This window comes from Carcharodon carcharias, chromosome 34 (assembly GCF_017639515.1).
Source record: "Carcharodon carcharias isolate sCarCar2 chromosome 34, sCarCar2.pri, whole genome shotgun sequence".
NCBI lineage: Eukaryota > Metazoa > Chordata > Chondrichthyes > Lamniformes > Lamnidae > Carcharodon > Carcharodon carcharias.
This window is the reverse complement of record NC_054500.1, coordinates 12,058,182-12,081,378: the sequence shown is the minus strand read 5'-3', so window position 1 is coordinate 12,081,378 and position 23,197 is coordinate 12,058,182. Positions and strand designations below refer to the sequence as shown.

The 23,197-nt window shown below is 44.7% G+C and overlaps 1 protein-coding gene across 4 annotated transcripts; it reads left to right on the top strand.

The window, feature by feature from the left end:
• Nucleotides 1–2,419: 2,419 nt before the first annotated feature.
• LOC121272695 (SERTA domain-containing protein 1-like) lies at nt 2,420–22,997 on the top strand. 4 transcript variants are annotated; one of them, XM_041179424.1, is made up of 4 exons: nt 12,812–14,118; nt 16,006–16,180; nt 18,127–18,220; nt 21,953–22,997. In XM_041179424.1, the coding sequence occupies exons 3-4, from the start codon at nt 18,207–18,209 to the stop codon at nt 22,761–22,763; spliced, it is 825 nt and encodes a 274-aa protein (XP_041035358.1). In that variant the 5' UTR covers nt 12,812–14,118; nt 16,006–16,180; nt 18,127–18,206; the 3' UTR covers nt 22,764–22,997. The 4 variants fall into 4 exon arrangements, with proteins under 4 accessions (XP_041035356.1, XP_041035359.1, XP_041035358.1 ...); XM_041179422.1 differs by lacking the exons at nt 12,812–14,118; nt 16,006–16,180 and adding an exon at nt 2,420–2,545; XM_041179425.1 differs by lacking the exons at nt 12,812–14,118; nt 16,006–16,180 and adding an exon at nt 12,216–12,246.
• The last annotated feature ends 200 nt before the right edge of the window (nt 22,998–23,197 follow it).

Here is a 23,197-nt window from a genome sequence, read left to right as displayed (position 1 = left end):
TTGAATGCCCTGCCATCCATTCTTAATTAGCACATTCGTTTAGATAATATCACCACCTTCAACACCTCTTTGTTCCTTTGTCTGTGACATCTTTTAATTATCTGCTCCTATCACTGGTTGCTTGTCCCTACAACCACAACCCTCCCCCCCTTCTCTCCCCCACCTTAAACCAGCTTATATTTCACCTCTCTCCTAATATTCACTCAGTTCTGTTGAAGGGTCATGAGGACTTGAAACATCAACTCTTTTCTTCTCCGCTGATGCTGCCAGACCTGCTGAGCTTTTCCAGCTAATTCTGTTTTTGTTTTGGATTTCCAGCATCCGCAGTTTTTTGTTTTTAACAGAATTCCTTGTGTGAGAATGGGTGCTATCATTGCACATCCATTTACCAAGGGCTATCTGGCATATGAGTGTTAAAAGTACATAAGTAATGTTTACTTTTGAAATGGAAGGTAGAGTATAGTGAACACCACTAGCTTAACACAAACATTCTCCCATGGTCCCCATTGAAAATGTAACCTTTCTAATCAAATTCAGCAACCATCTCAGAAATCCAATTGCCTCGTTTGAGGTTCAATTTCTCACATGTTGCAGGACAATTCAAGGGTGTGATAGGCTGGATGTTTCTCCTAGCTGGTGAGTCTAAAACCAGGGGCACAATCTCAGGATAAGGGGTAGGCCATTTAAGACTGAGGTGAGAAGGAATTTTTTCACGTGGGGTGGTGAATTTTTATAATTCTTTATCCCAGAGGCCGTGGAAGCTCAATCATTGAGCAAGTTCAACAGGAAATCTATATATTTCTGGAGACTAATGACATCAAGGGATCTGAGGATAATGAAAGGGCACTGAGGTAGATGATCGGTTAATTGAATGGTGCAGCAGGCTCGATGGGCCGAATGGCCTACTCCTATGTTCAAAGCAGTGTGTAGCTGTATACTAAATGTTGAACTCTGCCTCTTCTAAAACTGCCTAGAGAAGCCTTGGCAAGCCATTTGTATATGAACGACTCCATGTAGTGAATGAGCATCTATGGTGCTTGCCATTCAAGGCCTTACTAGAGAAGCCTGTGCAAGCATTTTGTCCTAACATCCTTATTCATGACGGATTGGATATTTCATAAGCAGGGAGTCTGAAACATGCATCTCTGTACAACTCAATGTTAGTATAAAAGCAATAGTGTGCACTTGAACATGTTTCATAGTCAAACCACAGAAACTACATTTTTTTTCACAAATCGCTTGCGTGATTTGGGAAGCCTTAGAGAAACAATTGTTTTTCACCGATCTTGTGCCAAAATTAGTGTGAGATTAGAGCTCCACTGGAAGAAATTATTTGCGTTCCCTAGTCCCAGGCGCAACAACTGCTGAATTTAAACCTTAAAAGACCAAAGGACCTTGTTGGTCTTGGAAAGATCATCACGTGAAACACCTGAAACTTGCTGGAAGTAAAAGACCAAGGTCCATCTAGTTCACCTTCCGGTAGTCACATGATACGCCAATAATTGAGTTGTTGACCAATCACAGCAATCGTCTCTAACAAGTCTAGACATGTCGCAAGAGAAGCCCCATTGGTGAACCATGGGCCCGAAGTCACCCGGTCCTCCTAAGTAATACTCCAAGTCACGTACCAACCTGACTTAGTCATATATATATGTCGCTGTTCCTTATGCATCACTGGGTCAGCATTCTAGAGCTCCCTATCTATTACCATTGTAGGAGCACCATCATCTTACCGATTCCAGCAGCTCAGCAAGGAGGTCCAATGCCACCTTCCCATGGCCTACTAAGGTTGGTCAATAATTGTGCCCTTGCCAACTTCCCATGGCCTACTAGGGTTGGTCAATAAATGTGCCCTTGCCAACAACACTCACAGGTCCAGTGTTTTTCATCTTTTAACTGATCTCGGTGCTACGGTTGATCTCAAGAGTCCTTGGGATACAGGCCAAAGTCCTCTCTCCTAATTACTAACCAGTAATTTGCCAGGAGGGGATGTCAGGTGGCTGAGATGGGTACTATAACCCATAGACACTTGTTGCCTTGGTTCACATTCGGAGAATGGCCTTTTGGGGACACCCAAAATACGCCCAAACTCTTATCAGAAGTGTAATTTGGAAAGGCGAAGAAAGATTGTTGGTGCTAGGCATTCCCGCTGGACAGTTCAAGACTCTCAATCCCCAAAACGAGACACAGACCCCGCCGTTATCTAATTGGACGAGCTCGAAGGGGCTGAATTAGCTCCTTCTGTACTGTAACACTTCTGTGAATGTATCAAAGTCTTTGCTTCACTGCGGCTGACACCCTCAGAACTACAACTCCCAAGAGGCACCCTGACGGCAGCAGCTTTAGCGCCCGGAAGGAAGGGAGGGAGGGGAACAAATGCCCTCCCCCTGCCTCTCTGCACCTTTCTCCTCCCTCCACACCACCCCTGTCAAGTTGCCCAGCAACTAGATCCGGGTGCGCGGTCGGAAGCAGCTGACACTCGCCGGAGCGAGTGAAACTGACACAGCGAAAGGTTACAATGTAGCGCGCTGGCTGGACGCAGAGGGTGAGTTACGAAGTGTCAGATTCATGTATCTTTCCAAAGTGGATACTTTCGTGGTAAAGAAAGGATCTTCTTGAGTTTTTTTTTTAAATAAGAGTTGTTACTTTGACTTTAAAGATTGGATTTCGAGTCAAATTCAATTTCCCCAAAGCTCTAGTTTGTTGGGAATCCCCACGATCCTGATGTTTTAATGAAAAAAAATGAGTGAAAGACACAAAAAAAAATTAGTGGAGATGGGGAAGGCGCGCGGGGGAGAGTGAGAGGAAGAAGGTAAGAGGCGGTAAGAATTGCGTGAGTACTACTTCGTAAATAGCGAGTGATTCATTCCTCAGCCTGGCAGGAGAGAGCGCCTTCGGGATCGTGACGAATAGAACAGACCTTGTCCCCTCCTCTCCAGTTTAACTCTACCAGCACCGTTCAGAGAGGGAGAACATTCTGGGAGCGGGTTTGGAGTCAATAGAGGGTATAAAGTTTTGCATCAGTACGGAAAGTTCCTGAGGCTCAGTGCCCTGAATACAGCTGGGTCGCCTATGCCCAAAATGGACCAGAGTTGGCAGGTTGCAAGAGACCATTTTAGTGACAGTGAGCGTCCGGCTTTAATCCATTCTCCCTTGTAACTGTCATTGGCGTTTGTTTCTGTGGGTGTTAGATGCTCTGCCATACCACACGAGTGGTTAATCTTCATGCACTGTCCCAGACTGTTTGGTCATTGTTTTCGTTTCAGATTTACACTTTCCAACAGTCTTACCCCATCTTCTCCCGCCCCTTTTTCTCTTACCGCCCCCACTCCCCCTTTCTCTTATTGCCCCCACTCCCCCTTTTGCTCATTGCCCCCACACCGCCATGTGTTCTCCTGCCAACCTAAATCGAAGCTAATTAGGTGAAAGTATAAAGAAATAAATCAGATTCGATAACTAAATCTTAGGGGACTAAATAGCCCAAATGGACCACTTCTGAACATGATGGAGGGAAGACAAGGCTGAAGTATTTGCAGCCATTTTCAGCCAGAAGTGTCAAATGAGGTCCCCAGCATCACAGATGGGAGTCTTCAGCCAATTCAATTCACTCCACCTAATATCAAGAAATGGCTTAAGCCATTGGACACTGCAAAGGCCCTGATAATATTCTGGCAATAGTACTTAAGACTTGTGCTCCAGAACTTGCTGCGCCATTAGCCAAGCTGTTCCAGTACAGCTGCAACACTGGCATCTACCCAGCTATGTGGAAAATTGCCCAAGTATGTCCTATCCACAAAAAGCAGGACAAATCCAAACCACCCCTTCAGTCTTCTCTTGATCATCTGTAAAGTGATGGAAAGTGTCATTGACTGTGTTATCAAGCCACACTTACTTAGCAATAACCTGTACATTGATGCTTAGTTTGGGTTCCGCCAGGGACACTCAGCTCCTGACCTCATTACTGCCTTGGTCCAAATGTGAACCAAAGAGCTGAAGTCAAGAGGTGAGGTGCGAGTGACTGCCCTTGACATCAAGGCAGCATTTGACCAAGTGTGGCATCAAAGAGCCCTAGTAAAATTGGAGTCAATGGGAATCGGGGGGGGGGGGGGTGGGGGTGGGGGGGGGGGTGGTGGACTCTCCACTGGATGATTGTAGTTGTTGGAGATCAATCATCTCAGTCCCAGGATATCACTTCAGGAGTTTCTCTGGGTAGTGTCCTAGGCCCAACCATCTTCAGCTGCTTCATCAATGACTTTCCCTCCATCATAAGGTCAGAAGTGAGGATGTTCACTGATGGTTGCACAATGTTGAGCACCATGCATGACTCCTCAAATTATGAAGCAGTCCTTGTCTATGTCCAGGTCTTGCTACATTACATTCAGGCTTGGGCTGATAAGCGGCAAGGAACATTTGCACCATAAAAGTGCTAGGCAATGACCATATCCAACAAGAGATAATCCAACCATCTCCTCTTGACACTCAATGGCATTATCATTGCTAAATCCCCCATTATCAACATCCTGGGGATTACCATTGACCAGAAACTGAACTGGACTAGCCATAAAAATACTGTGGCTACAAGAGCAGGCCAGAGGCTGGGAATTCTGCAGCAAGTAACTCACCACTTGATTCCCCAAAATCTGTCCTTCATATACAATGTAAAAGTCAGGAGTGTGATGGAATATTTTCCACTTGCCTGGATGAATGCAACTCCAACAACACTCAAGAAGCTCGACACCATCCAGGACAAAGCAGCCCACCTGATCGGCCGCCCAACCACCACCTAAACATTCAATCCCTCCACCACTGATGAACCGTGGCAGCAGTGTGTACCATCTACAAGATGCACTGCAGCAACTCACCAAGCCTCCTTCAACAGCACCTTTCAAACCTATGACCTCTACCACCTAGAAGGTAAAAGGCAGCAGTTTAATAGAAACACCACCACCTGCAAGTTACCCTCCAAGACACACACCATCTTGATTTGGAAATATATCGTCGTTCCCTTAGTGTCACTGGGTCAAAATCCCGGAATTCCCTAAAAGCACTGTGGCTGTACCTACACCATATTGACTGCAATGGTTCAAGATGGCAGTTCACCACCACCTTCTCAAGGGCAGTTAGGGATGGGCAACAAATTAACCAGCAACCCCTGCCCCTCTTCATAGAATAAAAAAAAACTATGTTACAGGGATTCAACTAACATTGGCTCTCTGGGTTACATCAATTATAAATAATCTGTAAATTACTAATTTACCTAACAAACTAACCCATCAAATAATTAATACCAGATCTCAAGTGATCTTGTTGGCTCTAGAGATAAATTACTGCTAACAAATTAATAAAGACTAGAAATAGCAGTGCAGGCAGTTTGTCAGGGCTGTAATATGTGGGAGTTTGTGGACGGCAAGACTGTCCTGGATCGTCCCCGATTGGAGTGTCAGTCTTTGATTTTTGTGCTCAAGCACTGGAGTGGGAATTAAAGCCCCTAGCCTGTGGCTTAGAGGCAAGAGTGCTACCAACTGATCCACAGTTAACACACAGTGCAGTATTGAGGCAATGCTGCATTGCCAGAAGTTCTATCTTTTGGATGAGTTTTTAAACTGAGACCCCATCTGTCCCCCTCAGATGGATGCAGAAATTTCCATGGCACTATTTCGAAGAACAGCAGGGGAGTTATCCTAGAGTCCTGGCCAATATTTATCCCTCAATCAACACCGTTGAAACAGATTATCTAGTCATGTCTTGCTGCTTTTTGTAGGAGCTTGTGTGCAAATTGGTTGTCCTGCTTCCTACATTACAACAGTGACTACAGTTCAAAAAAGCACTTAATTGGCTGTAAAGCACTTTGAGACATCCAATAATCATGAAATATGCTCTAGAAATGCAAGTTTTTTTTAAACATTCCTCTTGTGTCCTCTCTTGGCTTTTGCTTATGAAGAGAAAGTTGAATACATCAATTCCTCATACGTCAATCATTCCCTTAACAGTCACTTGCAGTAACAGAGCACCTTTAAAAATGTCCCTAGCTGCTTCACAGAAATGTAGTCAGGTAAAAACAAACACTCAGCCACATGAGAAATATTAGGGCAAGTGATCAAATGCTTGATTAAAGAAGTAAGTTTTAAAGAGAACCTGTAAAGAAAGAGAGAGAGAGATGGAGAGGTTGTGGAAGGGAATTCCGGAATTTAGGACCTAGGCAGTTGAAGACTCTGGGTCCAACCCTTGTCATGCAGTGGGATGAGTCAACCCTGATTCATGAGTAGGCTCCTCTCCTGCCTTTACAACCCCCACTGATCCCTTCAAACTCCTCCAGGTAGAAATGTCAATTATCCCATTAACACCTTGTGTCCTGAACCCTCCTGTAATCTTCCATTACTGTTATTTTAATTAGGTACCATATAGTAGGCTCATTACAAAGTTTGAGAATGGATTTTTAATATATTTTTGGGGAACACTGTGCTATTCTGTGAGGAAGACTGTGTGTCTGTGTGTGTGTAAATGATTTGATTAAGCTGGGGAAACTTCACTAGAGACAGGTTGTCTGGCAGGTTTAAGATATGAAATGATTGAGGCATTAGGCATGCATTTTTGGTATTATGGTGGGTTTCAAGTATAAGTAAATAGGTTGGTTTTAACATTTGCATTTTTACATAAGTTGAGAGTTCTTTTGAATATCAAAGGGAAGTCAGAGGTTACAAGAAACACATCTGCATCTTACAGGAGTTCCATAGGTAAAAAGAAGATGGCATATTACATTTAACTGACCTGAAAGCAGAGACAAAATAGAAACATAAAAGATTTTATATTTGGAAGGATTTGAGTTTCAAAGATATGTCAAAACAATAGAACCTGCGATGAAAGGGAGTAAAAGGTATTTTACAGTTACTGTGGAGAGCTTAGGGGTTGTTGGCAAAATGAGGAAGATCTCCTGGAAACAGCTCTAGGCTGGAAGAAGATGCAGTTTGAATCATCCATCCAGTCAAGCCAGAGAAGTCAGGCTGCAAAAAGTTGTCTTGTTCTGAAGTGTTAGATTTACACAACAGAGCGGAAGAAAGTTTAAGAGGTCATGTGGTATGCCTTTATTAAAGCTACATCCGTTTGCCTGGGTAATATTACTGGATTTTTATAGTTAAACATCCGTAAGGGAATGTTGCCTGGAAGGTGTTTACTTGTGGGTCTGATCCAGTAGGGAATCTTTTGGGGGAATGTTTTGTCAGACTAATTTTAACTGCATAACTATAATCTTATGTGCTTTGTTTTCTTCTTGTTAATTAAACTTTTACTTTTAATTTTTAAAATCCCAAAAGTGTTACCGGACTTCTTGCTGCTAAGCTCAGTATGTTTTATTCTTATTTTCAGAATACAAAAAATAAGGCATTGTAAGCCAAGTTTCCCTCTGAGATTTGGGTTTGCTTAGCAATTAACATCTGCTGTGGTCATAACACAAAGGTTGAGGCATGTGGAGTCAGTGGGCAACTGGCTGAATGGATAGCAAATTGTCTAGAAAAGAACTGGAAAGCAGAGGCTTGGACTTCAGAATGAGTAACTCAATATCATACTTGTAGATGACACCAAACTGTGTGTATGGCTAGTACTGAGGGAGAATGCAACATAGAAGAAGACATTAAAAAACTTGCAGTATACAAATTAACTTTAATGTAAATTAAGGGCTAGAAAATAAGGAACTGAATGGAAACTGAATCTGGTAGAAGACCAAAGGGATCTAGGAATAATAAAGCAACGATACAGGTCAGCAAAACAATGAAATTCCAACATAGCGCTGAGATTTATTTCTAGGGATAACAATTCAAAAGTAGTGAAGTTATGCTGAACTTGTATAGTGTCCTGGTCAGGCTGCAATTCACATACTATGCACTGTCCTGTCTCTACACTATAGAGAGGGCATAGAAGCACTGGCAAAAGTGCAAAAAGTATTTACAAGGATGGTACCAGGATTGAGAGATTACAGCGACTGGGAAAGTAAGCAACAGATTGACTAGCTCTGCTTGGAGTAATTGGAAGAAGTGTAGCTGAGTGTTATATGATAGAAAAATATCTGAAACTGAAAGGAAGAATCTACAAGACACTTGCAGGAATTTGGGCAACATCCAAGAAGAGGGGAGTGACTGGGATGAGGATTCTGAGATGGATGTGTGAAGTAACAAGAAAGGAAAAAAATCAGGAACCAGAACATCAAGGAGTGAATGAAGGTTGTGGGACCATCGAAGAAAATAGCTGAGTAGAGATTGAAATGCTATGATCTCTGTTGAGAGGAGAGAGGGAGGAAATGTGGTAAGGTGAGTGATGAAGATGGGGCTGCCAAGAAGAAGTAGAAGAAGAAGGCCTAAGACTAGATGGAAAAATGGGATGATGAGAGACTTAAACACACAGAGGGACTGAAAGGAGGAGATAGAGAAAAGTGATCAACCAGCATTGTGACCATCGACCCCAAGTAAAATGGAAGAAAACAAAAGAAGAATAATGCTATCAGATAAGCTTCAACAGATTGGGGCTTTTCTTGTTTGAACTTGGAGGAGATCTGAAAGTTACAATGAGCCTACAGTACAGAAACAGCCCATTGGACTCAACTGGTCTATGCTGGTGTTTATGCTCCACAGGAGCTTCCTCCCACCCCTCTTCATCTAACTTGTTAATGTCTTGCTCTTTCTTTCTCTCTCATGTTTATCTAGCTTACTCTTAAATGCATTTGTGCTATTTGCCTTAACTACCTTGGGTGGTATTGAGTGATTTGCTGTCATCACTATCTGGGTAAAGATGATTTTCCCGAATTACCTATTGGATTTATTAGGAATTATTGCTATTTATAATCTCCTGTTTTGATCAATGCCTCAAGTGGTAACAATTTCTCCACTTCTACCCTGTCAAACCCTTTCATAATTTTAAAGATTCCTAGAAAAAAGAGCCCTCCAAACTTTCGTGACAGTTAGAACCTCTCAGTTTTGGTATCCCCTTGGATATTTCTTTTTGCATTCTCTCTAATACCTCTACATCCGTTTTGTAATATGAAGACCAAAACTGTGCACAGTACTCTAAACATGGTTTAGCCAATGTTTATGTGTATGTATGTAGTATGTGGAACATTCCTTGTACCAGTCCTACTCCGGCCCCCTCCCACAACTCTTTCTCCGGTACATCGATGATTGCTTCAGTGCTGCTTCATGCTCTCGTCTGGACCCAGAAAAATTTATTAATTTTGCTTCCAATTTCCACCCCTCCATCATTTTCACATGGTCCATCTCTGACACTTCCCTTCTCTTCCTTGACCTCTCTGTCTCAATTTCTGATGATAGACTGTCCAGCAATATTCATTACAAGCCTACTGACTCCTACAGCTCCTCACAACCCGCTTCCTGTAATGACTCCATCCCATTCTCTCAGTCCCTTCGCCTCCATTGCATCTGTTCTGATGATGCCACTTTCAAAAACAGTTCCTCTGACATGTCTTCCTTCTTCCTTAACCGAGGTTTTCCACCCATGGTGGTTGACAGGGCCCTCAACCGTGTCCGGCCCATCTCCCGTGCATCCGCCCTCACACCTTCCTCTCCCTCCCATAACCATGATAGGGTCACCTTTGTCCTCACTTATCACCCCACCAGCCTCCGCAATCAAAGGATCATCCTCCGCCAACTCCAGTATGATGCCACCTCCAAACACATCTTCCCTTTAGTCCCCCTGGCGGTATTCCACAGGGACCATTCCCTCCGGCACACCCTGGTCCACTCCTCCATCACCCCCACACCTCAACCCCCTCCCACAGCATCTTCCCATGCAACCGCAGAAGGTGCAACACCTGCCCCTTCACTTCCCCTCTCCTCACCGTCCAAGGGTCCAAACACTCCTTTCAAGTGAAGCAGCATTTCACTTGCATTTCCTTCAATTTAGTCTACTGCATTCGCTGCTCCCAATGCGGTTTCCTCTACATTGGAGAGACCAAACGCAGACTGGGTGACCACTTTGCGGAACACCTTCGGTCTGTCCGCAAGCATGACCCAGACCTCCATGTCGCTTGCCATTTCAACACTCCACCCTGCTCTCATGCCCACATGTCTGTCCTTGGCCTGCTGCAATGTTCCAGTGAAGCTCATCTTCCGACTAGGCACTTTACAGCCTTCCGGACTGAATATTGTGTTCAACAAATTTAGATCATGAACTCTCTCCTCCATCCCCACCCACTTTCCAATCCCCCTTTTTTCCAATAATTTATATAGATTTTTCTTTTCCCACCTATTTCCATTATTTTAAAATGTATTTCCATCCATTGTTTTATCTCTACCTTTTAGCCTATTTCGATCCCTTCCCTCCACCCCACCCCCACTAGCCCTATCTGTACCTTGCTCGTCCTACTTTCTACCCTTAATGTCACCTATTAGCACATTTCTTAGCTAATATCAACACCTCTTTGTCCTTTTGTCTATGACATCTTTTGGCAATCTCCACCTATCACTGACCCTCTATCCAGCTCTACTTGTCCCAGCCCCCCCCACCCCCTAAGCCAGCTTATATTTCACCTCTCTTCTATTTTTCCTTAGTTCTGTTGAAGAGTCATATGGACTCAAAACGTTAACTGTATTCTTCTCTGCAGATAAAAGCAAAAAACTGCGGATGCTGGAAATCCAAAACAAAAACAAAAATACCTGGAAAAACTCAGCAGGTCTGGCAGCATCTGTGGAGAGGAACACAGTTAACATTTCGAGTCCGAATGACCCTTCAACAGAACTAAGTAAACATAGAAGAGAGGTGAAATATAAGCTGGTTTAAGGAGGGGTGGGACAAGTAGAGCTGGATAGATGGCCAGTGATTGGTGGAGATAAGCAAAAGATGTCACAGACAAAAGGACAAAGAAGTGTTGAAGGTGGTGATATTATCTAAAGGAATGTGCTAATTAAGGGTAGAAAGCAGGACGAGCAAGGTACAGATAGCCCTAGTGGGGGTGGGGTGAAGGAATCAAAAAAGACTAAAAGGTAGAGTTAAAACAATGGATGGAAATACATTTAAAAATAATGGAAATAGGTGGGAAAAGAAAAATCTATGTAAATTATTGGGGAAAAAAGGGGGGGAATCAGAAAGGGGGTGGGGATGGAGGAGAGAGTTCATGATCTAAAATTGTTGAACTCAATATTCAGTCTGGAAGGCTGTAAAGTGCCTAGTTGGAAGATAAGCTGCTGTTCCTCCAGTTTGCGTTGAGCTTCACTGGAACAATGCAGCAGGTCAAGGACAGACATGTGGGCATGAGAGCAGGGTGGAGTGTTGAAATGGCAAGCGACATGGAGGTCTGGGTAATGCTTGCGGACAGACCGAAGGTGTTCTGCAAAGCAGTCACCCAGTCAGCCTCTGCGTCAACTGACCTCTACCTCATCTTCCAATATGGCACTTTACAGCCTGCTGGACTGAATATTGAGTTCAACAATTTTAGATCATGATCTCTCTCCTCCATCCCCACCCCCTTTCTGATCCCCCCCCCACTTTTTCCCCAATAATTTATATAGATTTTTCTTTTCCCACCTATTTCCATTATTTTTAAAATGTATTTCCATCCATTGTTTTATCTCTACCTTTCAGCCTTTTTCGATTCCTTCACCCCACCCCCACTAGGGCTATCTGTACCTTGCTCGTCCTGCTTTCTACCCTTAATTAGCACATTCCTTAGATAATATCACCACCTCTTTGTCCTTTTGTCTGTGACATCTTTTGCTTATCTCCACCTATCACTGGCCCTCTATCCAGCTCTACCTGTCCCACCCCCTCTTAAACCAGCTTATATTTCACCTCTCTTCTATTTTTACTTAGTTCTGTTGAAGGGTCATTCGGACTCGAAACGTTAACTGTGTTCCTCTCTGCAGATGCTGCCAGACCTGCTGAGTTTTTTGAGGCATTTTTATTTTTGTTTTGGATTTCCAGCATCCGCAGTTTTTTGCTTTTATCTTATGGTTTAGCCAATGTTCTATATAAACTTGTATAGAGGTTTTTAAAATGATCAATTATAAACATGTTGCACTGTGTAGCTGTAGAGAGCATGTTTCCATTTATGGGATAATTCAACACCAGGGGCCATAATTACAAGATAGTTACTAACAAATCCGATAGGGATGTAAGGAAAAATTCCATTACTCAATAAGTGGCTAGAATGTGGAACTTAGTACTACAGGAAGTGGTTGAGATGAATAGCTTAGATGCTCTCAGAAGGAAACTAGCTGAGGACATGAAAGAAGAAGGAATAGAAAGGTATGCTGAAGGGCTAAGGTGGATAGAATGGGAGGTGATGTATATGGAGTAACTAGGCTGATATGGCCAGTTGCTCCACTGTGTAAATTCTACGGAAATCTGTCATATTTATTTCTGGTTTATATATCTTTTTGTTTTGAAATGGGGAGACCAGAAGTTCACGCACCACTCCAGATGTGGTATCACCAGGGCTAAATATGGTTTTAAAATTTATGTCATTCCTCTATATTCTGTCTGTGTGCAGGTTGGGAAGTTCATATAACTCTCTCTGCTCATGTTTCCTTAGGGAAGTCTTGTGGCGTGAATCCCATTCCAGGTCTTGATGGCCACAGAAGATGCGTTCATAACATGACCAGACAGGTTGATTATCAGCTTGTAAATCCTTCTGATACACCTATGGCAGCCAGTAAGAGCAGGAGACTCTCCTGGTCAGCCATGTTTGATGCAGAGTGGCACTCCTCAAGCTATAGCCTCTGACGACAGGCTGGTGACCTGTTCCAGGAAAAAACTAGCCATGGAAACAGACATTGTTTTGTCTGCCTCATGTGCCACTAGGCACAGGAAAGGACTAAATCTAAGTTGAATGTTTCCCTTGAATTGGCAGTGCAGTCAATGGAAGCACCTTTTAAATCGAGCTCTATTCTTGGTTTCCAGTCAGATTGCAGGGCACACATCAGGTAATGCAAAACATTCTGGAAATCAAAGCAACAGGGTAATCAATTGGTCAAGGCACAGTTGCCACCCCATCTTCAATATCTTCTGGTTTCCAGAATTCGTGTTATTTTATTCCCTGATCTGGTAGGAATAGAGGGAAGCCATTCATCCCCTCGAATCTGTTCTGCCATCAAGATCGTGACTGTTCTCTATCTCCATCCCATTCACCTACCTTTGTTCCATATCTCTTGATACCCTCACCATACAAGGATCTATCTATCGTAGCCATAAGCACTCATTGCTGAGCTGATTTTTGCTATCCTGCTCTGATCATCGTGATATGGCGTGAGTCAGCCGTGACTCGCGTGTAGGCTGCTCTCAGCCCCCACTTGGTCCCTGTAGCTTCCTCCAGTTCGAAATTTCAATTGTCCCATTAACTCCTTGCGTTCCCCCTCCGTCTCGTAACTCTCCATTGCTCTGATTCCCAGCTGTTTGATATTTGCTCCTATTTGTGGTAGCCAGGGCTGTTTTTATTACTTATAGTGCAGAGGTGCCTCGAGGGCATTAATGGTGTAGGACTGGAGTCACGCCAGACTGGGTAAGGTCCGGAGAAAGGACCCTGCCACCCACTTGGATGTCTTTAAGGTTATAGGTTTCTGGTGCCAAATTGCTGGATTTTAAGAATTCACGAGCTGCCGTGGTGGGATTTGAACCCATAACCTCTGGGGCCCCTCCGGGTTAGTTGACAGGTATGTCTGAAATGAAGCTGCTAGAAAGTGGGCCGCTGAATCTGACATGGCGACCTGGCTTGGATGCAGCCGGCCAGTTGAGGATACCATTCGGGAAAGCCTGGGTTCTCAGTTCTTGTGGAAGGGTCATGAGGACTCGAAACGTCAACTCTTTTCTTCTCCGCCGATGCTGCCAGACCTGCTGAGTTTTTCCAGGTAATTCTGTTTTGGTCTGGGATTTTAATACCAATTTCTATTCCGCCTTGCTGCTTGGTGAGTGGGAGGACTTGCAGTCACCAAGCCGCCTTGTGGAGCACGACGTCAGTGAGTGGCCGTGAACGGCAGGGGGAGGGAGCAAGGCTCCTTAGCTTTCAGTTTCACTTCCTGTGTGCGTGGGTTGGCTTTACTCTATATCATGTGATAGGGATGGGAGTCTCTCAGCTGCTGTTTGACAGGAACCAGCCGGCACGGATCCAGGCAGCTCTGGCAGGTATGCAGAGTGTTTTGTGGTCTTGACGTATTTGAGGGGAAGCTGGGTAAACATATGAAGTAGAAAGGAATATTCTGGTAGGATTGGAAGACGCTTGTGGGAGAGTATAAAACGCCAGCACAGACCAGTTGGGCCGAACGGTCTGTTTCCCTGCTGTATATAGCGGTCAGGTTAAACGTTCAAGGCAATCGAGGCAAGTGACAGGGTTGTAATTTCTCAGAGCCATACTATGTCCAACTGGCTCTCCCCAGATCACGATGGTGCTGCCTGTATTATTTCTAAGCTGTTGCTGTGTTTGGGCTTGTGATCAAGGCTGAGGAGATCTTCCTTTTTTTTTTCCCTCTCTCTCCCTCTGTCTCCCCAGTCACTTGATGATGATGATGATGGGGACTCGGGTTTCCCCATCCCAAGCAGTTCCATGGAGCGGGAGTTTTGGTTTTAATTCTGCTCCGGGTTTTATTTGTGACTTGCTTTGAAAGGCCAGTCTGACATTCTCCGGGAATCCGACAAGGGGAGATATCACTCCGGTGGGGGCAGGTTTAAATTGTGATGTTGATGGTGGGAGCTAGGCATCTCCCTGGACCCCCTCTTAGTGGTTAACCACCATCCCCGCCCCCTGGTCCCAGTGGAGGGAAGCATCTGACTAGTTTAGAGCTGTCATTTTTGGGTCCGTTCTCCTTGTCTTTGGAAGCCTCCAGTTTCTGACAACCTTTCGCCCTGTTTCCTGATGTGATTCTAACCCTTCTGCTTGAGCCTCCATTTACTCTTGTTAACACTGCTCCCACTAGTTACAGTTTTATGTTCCACGGCGAGAGGTGTCGCTCTGAATGAGCCACGCCTCCTGGGTCTGTGACTGAAATCGGGATCTGAACATTCGGACTGAGAATCAAGTGATTCGCAATTAGGGGAACTGATGTCTGTTGTAAGGAACAATGCGTATCCGTCTTCCCTGTCCCTCCCCTCCTGTGTACCAACACCCTTATACAGGAGAGGAAAACTCCAGGATATCTGAAAGAGCTTTACAGCGGATGAAGTAGAACCATAGAAAAGTTACAGCACAGCAGGAGACCATTCGGCCCATCTTGTCCATGTCAGCCCGAGGACACCCAGGTGCCCTTTCTAATCCCACCTTCCTGCACCCGGCCCATAGCCTTGCAGTTTACAGCACTTTAGGTGCAGATCCAGGTACTTGTTAAAAGAGTTTAGAGTTTCTGCCTCTACCACCAACTTGGGCAGTGAATTCCAGACACCCACCACCCTCTGTAAAAAAAGTTCTTCCTCATTTCCTCCCTACACCTTCTGCCACTTATCTTGAATCTATGTCCCCGGTTCTAGAATTCTCCACCAAGGGAAACAATTTTATCCTGTCCACTCTATCTATTCCCCTCATAATTTTGTACACAAACGTGAAGTGTAGTCACTGTTTTAAGGTATGAACCGCAAGCAACCAAATTGCGCACAGGAAGCTACCCCCAAACAGCACTGGGATAAACGATCAGATAACCTGTTTTAGTGATGTTGATTGAGGGATAAATATTGACCAGGACACCCAGCACACTCCTCTGCTCTTCTCTGAAATAGTGCCATTGGATCTTTTTAATGTCGATCTGATTGGGAAGTTAGAACCTCGGCTTAATGTCTCATCTGAAAGACAGCACCTCCGATGGTGCCACACTCCCTCGGTACAGCAGTAAAATGTCAGCCTTGATTTTGTGCTCAATCCTCTGGGGTGGGACTTGAACTCACAACCTGCTTGACTTAGAAGCAAAAATTCTACCCATTGAGCCACAGCTGACACCCAACAGGGAAGGAATCAGATAAGCTGGGAGTTAGAGTTGATGAGGGGGTCTTCAGCTTCTCTGCACTCAAAGGCATATAAATGTACAGGACTCTGATCTGGGTAGCCTCAGCGCTGGTAGGGCCCAATCGAAAGTGTGTTCTCTCGTCACACCTTTGCAACCTGGGCCTTGTCCGGGAATGGATCGGAGGAGTAACTCAGACCTGGCTTCACTAAACTTCAGCATGGCACTTAACAGCAGAAGTCACTGGGCTGGAATCTAAAGTAAGTACCTTGCCTGTTTTAATCCTACTTAAAGGTACCTTGCTGAGCGTCAACTCTGTATAGACCAGGAATCAGACTTGGGCTATCCTGGTTTGTAAGACAATGTTATCAAGGATAGAGAAGTAATATACTCTAGATATAGAGAAGTAATGTACTGTACACAGGGCAGTGTTACCAGTCAAAGGGGTAATATATTCTTTATTCTGTACTGTATATTGGAACAGTGTTAAACAGGGTAAAGGGATACTTCTGCTAGTCTTCAGTCAGTGACACAGTGTCTAGTGGCTGAGAACAATTGACAGGTGAGAAAATCTCCAAGTTCAGTACTTGATCAGTGAGTGAGCTGGGGTGGAGGTACCACAAACACTCTCAGTAGTGCAGAGTTGTAATCATTGAAGGAGTAAGTGAGGTTGGGAGAGTCTCTGTGAACTGCTTTTAGAGTTTGCTGGGAAGGGTGGGAGAAAGATGAGGCATATTAGTCTCTTAGTGGTGGAAATGATGGAGGATAAGAGGTATGGGGGCAACAAAGAGTAAATGCCATCCCTGCACTTTTACTGTGTTGAATGCAATGTCTTCTGGTTGCACTGTCTTCTATTTAACTCTAACTTTCTCAGGAGCTCCTCCAACACCATTTTTTCCTACAATCTAGTAAAACCCAACCTTAGTGTCTTTAACCAGTAGCATAAAAATCCCAAAGTGCTTTACAACCAGTAAAGTACTTTTGAAGAGTAGTCACTGTTGTAATGTAGGAAACATGACAGCCAATTTGCACACAGCAAGCTCCCACAAACAGCAATGAAATAATGATCAGATAACCTGTTATTTTTTTGTGACGTTGATTAAGGGATAAATATTCACCGTGACACTGGAGGGAATTCCCCTGCTCCTTTTTGAAATTGTACTGTGGGATCTTTTAAGTACACCCAAGAGGGCATACAGAGCCTTAGTTTAATGTCTCCTCTCATGCCTGATAGTGCTGCACTTCCTTAGTAAGGCACTTAAGTGTCAGTCTAGATTGCTGTGCTCCAGTCCACGCCATGGCTGATGCAACAATTTAGGGAGGAAGAAATCTGGCAAATTTCTCTCCAACCCCCAAAGTCAGTGAAGTAATATTTAACATTTCATCTGAAAGATGTCATCTCCAACAAAGCAGTGCAGTACATCCTCAGCCCTGGCTGGATTCCTGCTCAAGTTGATGGAGTGAGACTTGAACCCATGACTTACTGACTTGGAGGTGAGAATGCTACCCACTGAACTAAGGCTGACATCTAAAGCTACTGGGTCTGTAATTTCCTGGTCCTGATGTCCCCCTTTGTGAATGTTGGCATAGCGTGGGCCTCTCTCCAGTTCATGAGGGCAATCCCAGATCCTAGGGAGCCATTAATTAGCCCCCATTTCCTTTCAGCACCCATGGATGACTGACATCATCTCCTCTGCTCTCTTCAGCTTTCCCCTGAGAATTTTGATCTTTCCAGTTGCAGGGAAGATCAAAACAAGGGACCATTAGTACTATATAGAGATTGATGAATTCAGTAAAGAATTTGGGAGAAACTGGGGCCCTTCGCTTTGACCTAACAGAAGTCTCTAAAATTATGAAGAGCTTTGATAGGGTAGACACAGTGATGATTCCACTTATAGGAAGACCAAAACTAGGGATCATAAATATAAAGCAGTTACTAATCAATCCAATAGGGAATTCAATGGAAACTTCTTAATCCAGAGAGTGGCGAGAATGTAGAACTCGCTACCGAGGGAGTAGTGAGGTAAGCAGACTAAATATATTTAAGGGTGAAAGGGTACGCTGATTAGGTTAGATGAAATAGGACTGGAGGAAGCTCATGTGGAGCATAAAGGTCAGCATGGATCCATTGGGCCGAATGACCTATTTCCTTGTACATTCTTTGTAACGGAACCTAAGCTAATCCAATTTTTTCCTTTGTTTTTAGGTGTTGAATGGTTCTGAAGACGAGGCGTGAAAAGCACGGACATCTCACCGGCTTGTGAGGCAGTCTCTCAGAAGCAGCCAATGGCTGCCGTCAGGTGCGTAAGAACCTTTGGCTGCAAAATTTATTCTTGTGTAAAGTTGGTAGAGTTGGCGGTTAATGTCTAACCATTCCTTGGGGGCAGCTTGTGTGTTCCTCGCAATTTATCCCCTACAGTCAAGGCATTTGCTTCCTAGAAGGGGCGGGGGCATAAAAGGGTGCACCTCCCACCTCCTGAGACAGCAACAAGCTCAATTTGCTGCCAGTGGACAGCCAAGATTTTCATCACATTGATTTGGGATATTACATAAGAGCCATTTAATGATGTAAAAACCTGCAAGACACCCACAGTGTCACCCGTGGCTCTGTGAGTAGCACTCTTGCCTTTGAGTCAAAAGCTTATGTGTTCAAGTCCATCTTCAGGACTTTAGCATGAAATCCATTCAAAACTCCAGTGTGGTACAGAAGGAACAATGTAATTTTGGAGGTGCTGCCTTTCGGGTGAGATGTTAAACCAAGATCCCGCCTGCACTTTTATGTGGATGTATTGATCCTGTGACATTATTTCAAAGATGAGCAGCGGAGTTCTCCCCGGTCTCCTGCCCAATCCCTCAATCAACATCACAAAAACAGGTTACCTGGTCATTATCATATTGCTGTTTGTGGGAGTTTGTTGTGAGCAAATTGGCTGCTGCGATTCCTAAATTACAGCAGTGATGACACTTCAAAAGAAGTATTTCATTGGTTGTAAAACACTTCGAGATATCCGGTAGTCATGAAAATCACAGTATAAATGCAATTTAGGGTACAGCAGCCTGGTTGTTCTGTTACTGGGCCAGCAAGTCAGAGCTAATAAATTCAAATTCTGCCATGGCAAATTGTGAAATTAAGTTCAATTTTTTAACGCAGGTAACCAATGTTACCAGATTGTTGTTTTAAACAACAAACCGGATCATTAATGTTGTTTAGGGAAGGAAACCTGCCACCCCTTCCTTATCCAATCTGACACTATATGCTGACTCAATGTCTTCAGGCCAATAAGTGCTGACTGCACGCACACACACACACGCACACACACACACACACACACACACACACCACCCCCCCGCACCCCCCCCACACACACACACACCAAGATGAAGGTCTCAAAGCAATAGCTGGTTGTCTTTGCGTGTGAGCCAGTTTCATGGTTATTCTATGGGGTTCTATCCTTGCCCAGGCGTGCAGTTCAGTGAGGCTCATCAGACAGCAAACAGTGGCTGGAACCAAGCATTTTTATAGATCCTTTAGTAAAACATCCCAAAGTGCCTAATCAGCATGTAAATCAAACAAAAATTAATATCAGACCAAAGAAGGAAACAGTTAGGTCAGGTGACCAAAAGTGATTCATTTTAAGGAGTGCCTTAAAGAAGGAAAGTGAGGTGGAGAGATTTAAGAAAAGAATTCCAGAGCTTGGGCCCTAGGCACCTGAAGGCATGGCCACCAATGGTGGGGTGATGCAAGTGGGGGGATGCACAAGAGGCCAGAATTAGAGGAACACAGAGTTCTCAGAGCTTTTCAGGAAGTTCGAGATGTGGAGGAGCAAGGTCATGGAGGGATTAGAACATGAGGCTGGGGGTTTTAAGTTTGATACATTGGTGGATGGGAACCAAAGTAAGTCACTGAGGCACAGGGTGATGGGTGAACAGGACTTGGTGCGAGTTAGGACATAGCAGAGTACTGGATTAGCTGAATTTTAGAAGTGGAAGTTGGGTGGCCAGCCACAAGCACATTGGCACAATCAAGTATGAAAGTAAGAATAGCATGGATGAGAGTTTCAGCAGCCGATGAGCTGAAGTATGGGCAGAGGTGAAAGTGAGCAGTCCTGGTGATGGGGGAGGATAAGGGATCGGAAGCTCAACTATGGCTCAAACAGGGTGCTGAGGTTGCAAAGAGTTTGGTTTAGCCTCTCAGTGGCTAGGGAGAAGGATGGAATTGGTGACAAGAAAATGGAGTTAGTGGTAGGGACTTCAGTCTATCCAATCTTTATTGGAGGAAATTTCTGCTCATCATGACTGGTTGATCTGTCTCTTTCTCTGGCACTAGTTCTAGCACCTTAAATAGCTTGACTGAGCTACCTCAACACAGACTGGGGTTTAACTCATGGACGGACACAGTACTACAATGGGCCACTGGGGGGTGTCTGCCCTGTGTCCTCATTGAAGGGCAAGAACTTTCAACCCTGCAACCTTCTTCATTACTGATTTGTATTTGACCTTTCACCTCATTCCTTAACAGAGCCCCAAAAACCCCTAACAGGTGTAACAGCAATTTACATGGTATATTACATTCGCTGTTCACAATGCAGTTACCTCTACATTGGGGATACCAAATTCAGATTGGGCGACCGCTTTGCAAAATGCCTCCATTCAGTCTGAAAGTGCAATCCTGGGATTCTGATCATTTGCCATTCTAATTCTCCTTTCTCACTCCTGCTTGTGCTATTTGCCCTTGGCTTCCCACACTGATCCAGTGAAGCTCAATGCAAACTCAAGGAACATCACCTCATCTTTTACTTTACAGCCTTCCAGCCTCAACACTGAGTTAACAGCTTTTATATCATAACCACTGCTCTCATTTTCCCAAGATAGGAGCGGCAGATAATTACTTTGCTTTTCCCATTTACACCTCCTCCAGGCCCATCTTTTGTGTCTTTACTTATCCCAGTACCATCTCTATTTGCCTTGCACCCTCACCCCTTTAGTCATTAAATCGCTCCTGCATCCTATCCTAACTTGGAACTATATTCCTGATCCTTCATTGTCGCTGGATCAAAATCCTGGAACTCCCTCCCTAATAGCACTATGGATGTACCTACACCACGTGGACTGCAGTGATTCAAGAAGTCAGCTCGCCACCAGCTTCTCAAGGGCAATTATGGAGGGGCAATAAATGCTGGCCTAGCCATTGACGTCCTGTGAAAGAATTTTTTTTTAAAATCACTGACCTTTTTCATTATGCCAAATGCTACTGATGCTGGAAATCTATAATAAAAAGCAACAAATGCTGGAAATATTCCTTGAGTTAGAACCCAGTCTGCTTTGAGGTAGCTCAGTCAAGCTATTTAAGGTGCTAGAACTAGTGCCAGTCATGGATAAGCATAAATTTCCTTCAATAAAGATTGGATAGACTGAAGCCCCTGCCACTAACTCCATTTCCTTGTCACCAATTCTATCTTTCTCCCTGGCCACGGAGAGGCTAAACCAAACTCTTCACAACCTCAGCACCCTGTTTGAGCCATTGTTGAGCTTCCGATCCCTTATCCTCCCCCATCACCACGACTGCCCACTTTCACCTCTGCCCATACTTAAGCTCATCAGCTGCTGAAACTCTCATCCATGCTATCCTTACTTTCATACTTGATCCGGAGGTCAGGCAGCATCTTCGGAGAGAGAAACAGTGTTAACGTTTCAATTATCTTCTGTTCGAACTGATATCTTAACTCGGTCTGTCTCTCTCTCTCTCTCCCTCCCTCTCCACAGATGTTGCCAAACTAATGAGTATTTACGGAATTTTCTGTTTTCATTACAGATCCCTCCTTTTTGTTGTTTTCCCCTTCCCTCTCCCTTCTTTTGTCTCTGCCATTGTACTTGTTTTAAAAATTATTAAATCTCTAAGTTTTGCCAGTTCTGGTGACCTGAGATGTTAACTTTGTCTCTCTATCCACAGATGCTGCCTGAACCTGCTGAGGATTTCTGGCACTCTCTGATTGGGTTGCTGACGGAAGCTTCTTGTATTTTGTTTTGCTTAGGTTCCCACTGGGCAAAGGAGTGAAGCGGAAACGCCATGAAGATGATGGTGGTGGGCAACCTGCAGCAGAGTGTGCTCCGCAAAACTTCCACTGCGGCACGCTGCTTGACCTCTCATTACTCAAACTGCACCAGAACTGTGTGCTGGCAGAGCGCAACCTACACCGCTCAGTGCTGATCGCCAACACCCTGCGCAGGCTGCAAGCGGAGATCCACCGGGACAGTGGCCGCAACGAGGTGCCCACTGCCTGTTTGGAGCCAGCACAGCCACCAGAGCAACTTGCCAGTGGTGCCAAGCAGCTGGGGCCAGTCTCAAAGCCAGTAGCGGAGACCACCACTGACCTGAACAATAACCTCAGCGGGGCACCATCGCCAAGTCTTACAGAGGTGCCCTTCTCCCTCCTTTCGGGTAATGACAGCTCACTGTCCTCCGCCATCTCCACCATCCTCCAAGACCTGGATTTTGTGGAGGATCTGAGCCCTCCACCAGGCCAGGTTCCTCCTGAAGATGACCACCTCTTGCCACTGAAGCCAGCAAGCCTGGACCCCCGAGCAGAGCCCAGGCCCCCCGACTCCATCTTTGCAGCCTTCGAAATCGCCGACTCTGATGACTTCCTCATCGACGGCTCCCTCGACGCGATCTTCGAGGACATTGACACCTCCATGTATGACGCCCAGCAGGGCCTCTCCCCTGGGGCCTGTCCCACCAGCCAGCCTATCAAAGCTTCGCGAGGCTCCCCTTCAACAAAGCCCCACAACAGCCGGATGGACTTCACTGAGCTGGAGAATCTGATGGACCTCCTTGTTGGTTGACGATTTGTGCAGGGGGCTTTATTCTCTATAATTTGTAGACTTTGAAACATTAACTGGTGTTTCTGGAAAACTGCAAGACTTGCACAAGAATTCTTTGGGCTGCAGTTACACCCCTTCTCTCTGTCTTTTTCTCTCTCTGTCTTTTTCTCTCTCTGTCTTTTTCTCTCTCTGTCTTTTTCTCTCTCTGTCTTTTTCTCTCTCTGTCTTTTTCTCTCTCTGTCTTTTTCTCTCTCTGTCTTTTTCTCTCTCTGTCTTTTTCTCTCTCTGTCTTTTTCTCTCTCTGTCTTTTTCTCTCTCTGTCTTTTTCTCTCTCTGTCTTTTTCTCTCTCTGTCTTTTTCTCTCTCTGTCTTTTTCTCTCTGTCTTTTTCTCTCTCTGTGCAGAGTTTCTGGCCACTCCTGCAGAGTCCCCACTTTAAAGCCACTGGGATCATGC